The sequence below is a fragment of the Abramis brama genome (assembly GCF_963993115.1).
Source record: "Abramis brama genome assembly, chromosome: 23".
NCBI lineage: Eukaryota > Metazoa > Chordata > Actinopteri > Cypriniformes > Leuciscidae > Abramis > Abramis brama.
In genome coordinates this window covers 2,028,548-2,038,522 of record NC_139985.1, presented here as the reverse complement: position 1 = coordinate 2,038,522, position 9,975 = coordinate 2,028,548, and the positions used below count along the sequence as shown (strand labels likewise).

General features: G+C 41.2%; 1 protein-coding gene across 1 annotated transcript in view; it reads right to left on the bottom strand.

Moving 5' to 3' along the window:
• Window positions 1-2,533: 2,533 nt before the first annotated feature.
• The window catches only part of gli2b (GLI family zinc finger 2b), a 92,754-nt gene continuing 85,312 nt past the window's right edge, over window positions 2,534-9,975 (bottom strand). Inside the window, exons 12-14 of the mRNA XM_084101149.1 lie at window positions 8,125-8,406; window positions 6,102-6,426; window positions 2,534-5,435 (exon numbers count right to left, since the gene is read on the bottom strand). Of these exons, the coding sequence (XP_083957275.1) occupies window positions 3,286-5,435; window positions 6,102-6,426; window positions 8,125-8,406 (2,757 nt within the window). The 3' untranslated portion in view covers window positions 2,534-3,285. The remainder of the gene's footprint in view (window positions 5,436-6,101; window positions 6,427-8,124; window positions 8,407-9,975) is intronic.

Sequence of the window (9,975 nt, the reverse complement as noted above, 5' to 3'; positions counted from 1 at the left end):
TGCCACAAAGTTCTCAGAAAAGTGCAAGCTACAGACGTAGATGAGAGGATATCATCTGGATATAAACTCAGTATAAAACAAATAAACACTGAGAGAAATCCATATACACAGGATTTATGTCAGAAACATAAACCAAAAGTTCACGCACAAAAAACAGTTTCACTACAAATAACAAAAAACAGCAAATTTAGTAAAGTTTTTACCAACTGAGGGACGAGTCAAAATGATTTGGTGTCTGTGAATCAACAGCTTATCAATAAATGTCTGCGGTAAACAAACCATGCAAATATATGATTGAAAACATTTTGACTGGCCTTGCATGTGAAATTAGTCTTATCTTTTTTAAACATACCGCTCCAGAAAGCACGCACATTTTAATTGTCTTATATAATTTAAGGCACATGCAGTTCTCTCAGAAGGTCACTAGGGTCGTGCCTTTACAATGCCTTTCAAATCAAACCTCTGGCAATTTCTCTTTTGTGCGCGCTCAGACTTCAACGCCTTTTTCCCCGACGTTTTCTTTTTCATCCTCAGGCTATTCCTCCTAAGGCTATTTTCCCTTCTCTTTTATTTCTCAGAGAGAATACGAAATTCCAGCTATCAGAAACCGGAGATCAAACAAGGCCTCGGCTGAATTCACTGTCAGAATAAAACCATTTGTTCCTGAGGCTTTTACTCCGAAGACCTCGTCCCTGGACCGTTTCCGTCTTCATGTGTGTGTTTTATGTGGTTTAGGCAGTCGTTCCTCTGGGTCGGTCTGCCACTGTTCATTTGAGAAAACATGGCGGTTTACTCCAGAACCTGCTCAGTATGCACAATACGTGCCTTCAGTTCTCTTAAAGGAGCCCACTCTCAAATGAAATGAAAAGGAAAACTATTTCTAAACTCATGTGGCTGCTGTGGACTCTTGCCTGACATGTGGCGTACAAGAGAGAGAAATGCTAAACACTAGCCGCGTTTCCATTACCCTTCAAATTGCGAATTGAAAATACCAATGGAAACACGTCAATTTCGCAAAAACTCCCATTTATCGCAAAAAATTTTACGCTCGCATGAGGTGGTTTTTCAGGCAATTTGAAAAAGAAATATTTCGCAAAACTGCAATGTAAAAATGCCAATTTTTGTGCATTTACAGGTCACCTGGCGTAGATGACGCGGTGTGTTTGGACAGAATACGAGACAGAGTTCTTTATTAAATTCATAAAAGACAGAACAATTACAGGAATACTGAATTCTAAACCTCAAAGAAATGCCACAATCAAGACCTTGAAGCAGATATGAGGGAGAAACACCCAGAAACTCCTCATATGTGTCGCTCACAGTATAAGGGTCTTTCCTTAACATTAATGCTTGGATAACACACATACGTCTCCTTCCATTAATAATAATGGCCAGTGCAGTGGCTGAGATACATAAACCTACCAACGTCCGTTGCTATGATTTTTGGAATGACTTATTGCGAGAGGAAAAAATTAAGTTTTAGTCGCATAACATCGGTTAATGGAAACGCCGTCATTTCACAATAGTTTTTTGTCGACATTTAGAAAAAAAACGCAAGAGTTTTGTGCAAATCTGTAATGGAAACGCGCCTACTGCCATCACAAAAACTAGAAAAGTCCAAATAGTCATCTAACAACATGGCTTGTTGCATTTCAAAATCTGCCCCATTTCAACATTACCTTCCGAAAATCTTCGAAATCTATTTATTAACTCTTTCCCTGCCATTGATGGAATTTGATTGAAAATTGAAAGAGTACTGAATCTCCGGATCAAAAGGCGAAAAAGAAACAGAAACGAGCTATTGCATATGAAAGCAGATGCATATGTAAAATAACATGATCATAAACATTTAACAGCATATAAATCAAAACTGCCTAATGTTACCGAATGAAATGTCGACCCAGGACTGAGCAAGCTTGGGTGTTGATGGACTCAATCTACTCCATCTGTGTTTTGATCATCGTTCTGAATCTGATCCAGACATAGTCTTTGACAAAAACATGATTTTCTCAGCGTTTTGTTCAAAATGTTGCTTTTTTTATGAAACTAACCCACATTCAAGTGTTGATAAAAAAAGGCTTTAAGCTTGGGGGGGTCTGTTCTTCCTTTATACATGAAGACTTCAGATGCAAAAAGATGCAAAAGCCTCTAAGTGCCATCTGAAATTTCCTTCTAGAATGATCATTTTTATCCAGCTTGTATGTTTATGTTCAGTTATTTCACTTTAATGGCAATGAAAATTACCTATTAATTGTAATTAAAGTGAAATTACTGAGCTTAAATATACGAGCTTGATAAAAAAGATCATTCTAGAAGAAAATTTCAGATGGCACTTAGAGGCTTTTGCATCTGAACTCTTCATATATCCTCTGGGGGTCATGACATTTTTGGGAAAATGATCAAAAATGCTGGCGCTGGCTAGAAACACAAAAAAAAAAAACACTGGCTGGGAAAGAGTTAAAAGCATTAAACTATTAGTAGAGTTTTTCACCAATGTCCTGCGTGTAGAATGAAGAACCAAACAACACTGTAGTAGAAAAACAACAATATTGTATTTCATTAAAAATGTACAAAAGTTATCTACATGATCCAGCCCTGTAAAAGGAATCTGTGCACAACAGGACAGTTTAAACGTATTTCGGTATATTGAGTTCAAATGTCCAAGATAATCAGTTGTGCGGTTCTCTCCGAGAGACTTTAGTTCAGTTTCTTTAAAGCGCTGTTACGTTCCTGTGATTCCACTCTGGTCTTCAATAATTCAAAACAAAGCAAGAGGTATTTCTGATTCTGAACCACACTTTCAACTGTCCAGCTTTACATTTCATAATATTTTATCTGCATATTCATTCGGATCCTTTCTTCTGTCTAGTACAAACAAGGATAGGAAGCATAATATTACATTTCATTTACAGAATATACAAAACCGTCTCCATTGAAGAGGCCCGAGAAAGATACAGTCCCGTCCTGCTCGAGTAATGTAATTCCTGCATATGCTTGTGCACAGCGAGGCACTTGTTTCTTTGCGTTCATGTCGTCAGTTCAGAAGTCGTATAAAAAAATACAGGACTGTCGCATATCAAATTCTCTGTCTGTTCATATACTGTATGTGCTGTACATACACTGGTCTAAGGCAAAGTATGGCTTCTTGAGCGAAACAAAAAGATGTCACCAAACTAATACTATACAGAATAATACGCTTTTTAAAAAGGGTTTGAAAAAATGTAAATGCAATATTATGTCACACAGGTCACACTGCCTCTTTTAATCTCGTGTTTCCTGTTCTTCCTATGACATCATATCGAGGAACTTGCTTTCCTCTGCGAGCGCAGTCAGCATGGAGCTCATGTCTCCGATGGCCATGTTGGCGATTCCCGCAGGCACCGGGGGCAACGTCACTGAGTTTCTGGGCGTGGTGAGACGGGAGGAATTCTGGGATAGGCTGCGGAGGAGGGTGGGGCTTAAAGTTCCTGATATGAGGCTGGAGTGATCGCCGTCATCCAGCATGGCGTCGAAGTCGATCTGCGGGTGCTCTGCTCCGCTTGAATCCACCGTGCTCGAGACCTGATTTGTTTCTGGGGAGCCCATGACTGTGCTTTCTGTCCCGATTTGCACTGCATCTGTCATCCCGAGACTGCTGGACTCGAACATGTGAATCTGTCCGGTGTAGAAAATACCATTGGTATCTGTGCCGTCAGCCGATTTTTTAGGACTGGCCTCAGAGGTGTCATATGCAGGGCTAAAGTTGGATTGTGGGTAACCAAGTTGCTGCGCTGCAGTTGTCGTTGGCACTGAGAGCTGCCGGCTGTAGGGTTTGGGTTCTGTGGGCGGCCTTGGCTGTAGCAGTCCATGGTTTCCGTTCAGCGTGGGATTCTGGGCTGGAATGACATAGCCTTGCTGGTTGATGTTCATCTGGGAATAATTTCCATGATTATTTCCATTAAAAGTGGCATGGCTTTGACTAGCCACCGGCTGAGCTCGCACCCTGTTATTCTGGACGCTGCCAGACTGTGCCGTCAGCGCTTTACCAGACGGGCTCAGCAAACCTACACTGATATCATTTGAAGCAGAACCCTCATGGTAACCATGCAGAAAGATAACCTGCTCTGTGCTAGCCTGTCGTAGTGGTTGCCTTTGGTTGACCCTCTGTGAATTAAACTCGTTATTGCGTTGCACGTGGGCAGCGTGAGCGAGGTTGTGACTCATTAGCCCAACTTGTTGGTTGGAGTTGACGTTCTGAAAGGAGCTGAGGTTTTGTTTTTGTTGGAGTGTGGTGAGGTTTCCCCGCCCTGATCCCTGCTTGGTTTGGCTGTGAGATGAATCCACTGTCCCTGAACTGACCTCGTTCCACTGCACCGGCATCTGGCTCTTAGTGGCATTGGGTGAACCTGGGAATGTCTGCTGGGAACTTGGAGCTGCCGTTTGTTGTGTTACGGCGTTCGTGTTGCCTTCCACCAAGGCCAGGCGTCTCTGGTAATGACACTGCTGCAGGGACCCAAAGCCATGGAGGCCTTGTCCAGGATAGTGGCGGTACGTTATCCCTGGATGTTGGCTGGAATCTCCATTCTGAGATGTAAGGTACTGAACAATGTCATCGTGTAACATCATTGCATCATTGTTCTGGTTGTCCATGTCACTCGCCATGGTTTCCATCGCCACATTCTCAGAAATGCTAGGAGGTCGGGGTGGATATTGGTGGCGGTTTACGTTACTCTCAGACAGGCTGTTGATCTGTGAAAAGTGTCGGCCGGATGCGGGATGGTGCAACGACGGATGTTGGTTCACATTGTTCATGCTATTGTAACGTTGCTGGAGGGAATACTGCTCTGGACCTACTCTTCTAACCGGGTCGCTTGCTCTTCGAGTGATGTTTCCCGTCACCTCATGGGGCAAGACGCTACGGTTGGCGTAGCTGGTATCACTACACCTTCTGGGAACTGAAGGGGGATTGATGGGGAGTGTGGACATTTCATTGGAATCCCCAAACAGGGCCATCCGAGTCTTCAGGCTCATAAAGTCCATATTAGGCAGAGGGGTTGGTGGCGCGCCGCCTGTGGCGGCAGCATATTTGGCTTTGAGTCTGTAGTGTTGGGCAGGAGTCAGACTGAGTAGACTGGGGATTCCTCCACAATGGCTGGCCTCACTGGACCTTCTAGACAAATCGGTGGAAATGGGGTCATAGGAGCCGGTAGAGCTGATGTTAAGGCGCCCACCAGTTTGTGAGGTTTGGCTGGACCGACGGCTTGAATAGCAGGGAGAGATTCCGGAAGAACGACGGCTAAGGTTGTAAGCCGAGCTCACGTTGCTGGCCAGACTGTCCCGACGCTCCACCAGTTGACTTAAAACCGTAGTCTCACCAGGACAAAGATCGCCCAGGCGCGGGCTGGAGATGGAAAGCCCTGGATCACACAGACTGCCAGAACTTTCCAATAAAGAGCCTGCAACAGAAAAGAGCTGAATTTAGACAGGGTTCGTGAAGATACTGTAAAATTAAATTCAAGGACTTTTCAAGCACTACGTTTTTGGCTTTCAAGGACTACAATGAGAGATCTCGCTTATCAAACAATATCTTTATCATCTTTCAAATTCTTAAAAAGGATTAATAAAAATAAACCAATAAAACAAAATGGTACCAATAAAGTGCAGCACATGCAATGACTGCGGTAACTTTAACGATTGAAAGGATACTATGACAAAGATATCGCTTTCCTCTTTCAAACAGTTTTTTCCTCCCATTAATGTATGATTGACCTGAAGAATGAAAGCTGCATCATATACTTTGATATTTCTACGAGCAATATCACGATCATAGCCATGCGAAATTGCTCTGTATCTATATCAGACGGGCCACAGCGTTAATTTTGCGTGAAAAGATTTTTTTATTGAGAAAATGAAAAATCACATATATTGTCTTTCAAAAATTCAAGCACTTTTCAAGTATCCTTTCATAAAAATGGCTGTTTTCAAGGGTTTTCCAGGACTTAAATGATATAAAGTCAAATTCAAGTACTTTAAGCACCCTGTACAAACCCTGTTTAGAGGAAGAAAAACTGGATTTTTGGAGTGCATCAGTGGTGGAAATGCTCTATGCTAAAAATACTCACTGGTATTGATGGGTGGAAGCTTGGTGCTGGGGGCAGGAGGAGTTGGGTTTGCCCAGGAGCACGAGTCCCTCACCGACTTCAGCTTTTCTTGCTTCAGATACGTGAGTCTGTGGGCAGGGCTGGTGTTTTTGCGAAGATGGAGGCCCAACATTCCTGTGGAGACGGTTGAATCCACAAGGGGCGCGTCATCCAGGGCGCTCAGATCTCCCATGCTGCCCCCGCTGAGTCCCGTCGGCTCTACTCCACCGTCATGGTGGGCGGCACTGCCAAGTGGTGACGGCTCGCTGCTACATGATGACTGACCACCAGGGCTGGACTGATACATCTGAGAGAGACAGATGGGAAGTTTGAGTTTGATTACCCAAGAAGCTAAACGAAGAGAATGACCCAGAATGCAGACACAGCAACATGCAAAACACACAACCCTTACAATCACTTTCCCAAGTGTAAATTGCAAATAATGAGCATACTGATTCGAGGTTTGGGAAAACACCCTTCCTCAAGACATCCCACTTCTTTTTCCTCCCCCTCGCGATCTTCTCAGAAAGCTACATTAAGTGCCTGACAAATCGTTATTTCCTATGGCAACCTCTTTGTGCATTATGCATGTGGCCTGGCATGAATACACAAAGGGGGAAGCTCTCAACATAAATAAGGTAAGCTATGTCTTTGTATTCACGTCATATGACTGCACATCCCTTGAATGAAGCAAATGTATTCTGTCCCCACGTGAAGCGTGCTTGATCACAGCTTGATCACTGGCACTATTTGTTCAGGACACAAAAACAGTCCCACTGATATAATATTAATCCACTAATGGCTTTTATCCTTGAGTGGCAGGCGGGAGCGTTAGATCTCGGGATTGTGGGGGGATTGGGCTGGATATGTAGGGTGAAAGCCCATGGGAAATTAGAGGCCCTCTGTGTGTCAACAGATCTCATAATGTAGGGGTCCACATTTTTTGACGCAGTGATGAATTCAACACCCAAATGTGTGTACTATCATACTGTATCCTGAATTTGATCTTACAGCTCTGTGTGTGAGCTTTTCATGGAATAACCTGGAAAATAATGGAAAATAATTTGTAAAAAAAAAAAAAAAAGAGACATTAACCATGCATTCTGTAAAAGGGCAGTTGACATGACATGGGATTCGACTGTGCTTAAACAAAAACCTTTGTTTTACTTTATATTTTCATAATTTTGTTGGCCAGCTGAAAGCACAGATTTTGTCCATGAAATTATTATAATTACATCTGTGGGGTGACTGTCCTCTTCATAAGCTGTGAAACATCAAAATTAAAAAAATGTGGAAAGAAATTTTATTTAAAAATGCTGGCAATTTTCAAATTGAGGTCTATTAAAATAAAAATAAACTGGTCATGCATTTACATATCACAGTTTTATATATATTGTGTACGTGCCGTCAAATCGATGAATCTCATCTAACATAAAAGTTACTTTAAATAATATGTGTGTGTGTGTGTGTGTGTATTAGGACACTAACCAGAAGTAAGTAATTTTCAAACTTGTAAGTTTGAAAAGAGTAAGATTAATGTGTCATGTTTATGTGCAACTAATTCCATATTCATTTCCTTTATTCAAAAATATATTGATATTTGGCAAAAAAGGTCAAAATCCATGTGACTTGTCAACTGCCCGATGAAAACAACAGTAGAAAGCGACTGATATCAAGACAGGATCCACGCTCACCTCAGTAACGTCTGTCCTTACGGAAAGTGTATGGGAGAGAAACAGGAAAGAGAGAGCAGGAAGCACACGTAGAGAGAGCGGTTAAAGATGGACAGATACAGCAGTGTGCTTTGTTAGTGTGTTTGGATTAGCATAACCTCTGATGGACATTGTAATGTATATTTAATCAGCAATGAATAATATATTTGAGAGTACAGATTATAGCCATGCAACTCTTGTTATTCATACATACATTTTGTTATGCATTCAATCAGGCCAGAAACATACTTTATGCACGTATGCAATCAAGCTTCATTCACACTAGATCTTACCATAGAGTTCTCTGTCTTGATAGACTTGACCTGCAGATAGTCCTCGACGCCTCTAGTCGTGCTGTTGGCTTCAAGTTTCTCTTCAACCGTTCGCCCCGACAGCTTGGTTCCCGCCTCGTTCTCTCCGTTTTCCTTGGGCGGATGGGGTCGCGACGGAAGGTCACCGCGTTGCTTCTTGGTGACGTGAGCTTCGGGCCCGTGGACGGTTTTGACGTGTTTCCGAAGCGAGCTGGGATCGGTGTAGCGCTTGGTGCAGCCCGGGATCTTACACACGTAGGGTTTCTGCGGAGATAAATATCTCTCAGTTTCACATGACCCTCTAACAGTCAAATGTACGACTTTGAATTAGAGTTTTATCTCTTCCTGTTAAGTCAGATTATCTTCAAATGGAGCAGTGGATGAATACACAATTAGAGGAATAAATTACGGAGCGTGTGCTTGACATACTGATTGTGCGAATGCTAAGCGTTCGTGATGCATGGCTGTTTACTAATAAAGTTGAGATGAAATGATCTTTCTCCCTCCTTTAGCTCGTGATGGATCAGCCGAGAATGGAAATGGCGCCAGGTTTCATTTTCTACGCGCGGTCTGCAGGTGGTCTGTTTCTCCGTTGGGGACGTGCTTGATTCTCACTAATGTATCGTGGGTTGCCGTACTCATTAGCTTCACAGCTCATTATTCACACACACACACACACACATTGTGCACACTTGCATGCGTCGCTGGTTAATGGGACAACGTTGGGCGTCCAGGAGCAATCACTACACATGATGAGGGAATGCGTGAACAAATCTAATTTTGGCCTAAATTTGTTAGTGTTTGCTGAAAATGGCACATTTACATAGCATTAGGCGGTTAGCTGATCCTTAATGCCACAGTGAAGTAGATTATCTGATCCTCTCTCTGAAGAACAACTACTGGGGCGGCACACGTCTGAAACTCGCGCGCGGGTGACGCTAACGCTAATGCAGTCCGCCCACGTTTATAGGAAGAGTTCACCCAGAAATTAAAATATGGTTATAAGATGCTCACCCTCACGTTAGTAGTTTTTTAATGGGTCTGTGTGAGGAACAAACTGAAATTTAAGTTATTTTTTTAGGTTAATCTTGTGGTCACCATTCACTTTCATTGTATGTAAATGAGCAGCTTGAATGTCACATAATTTGTCAAGATGAAGTCTAGGTCACTCTTATATTTTAAAAATAAATTACCCAAGTCTAATTACCATAATGAAACGAAGAAAAAAAAATCTAATTTTCATTAATGTAATACAAAAATATTAAAATATTATTTTTCATATTTTTATTTTCAATTAACAATTTATGGTTAATTCAATAAAATAATATTACAGTATTTTGATTGGCTGTAATGCAGTGAATTATGAAAACCTCAATGCACTCCATGCAAAAAAATATCAGTGCAAAAATATTAAAATATTATTTTACATATTTTTTATTTATTTTTAATTAACAATTTATGGTTAATTAAATAAAAATAAAAAAACGTATGAAAACCTCAATGCAAGAAAATATCAGTGCAAAAATATTAAAATTAAATTTTTATTAAAAATTAAAGTTATTTATTACTTTACTAAATTAATATTTATACATCACGGTAGCATTTGTTGTATTGCTGTATTATTTTTTCAATGAACAATTTTATATATATGGCCTCACTTTAGTTTAGGGTCCAACTCTCACTATTAACTATGACTTTTGCCTCAAACTCCTAATTTCAGATTATTAATAGTTAGTAATGTAGTTGTTAAATTTAGGTATTAGGTAGGATTAAGGGATGTAGAATATGATCATGCAGAATAAGGCTTTAATATGTGTTTTATGAGTAGTAATA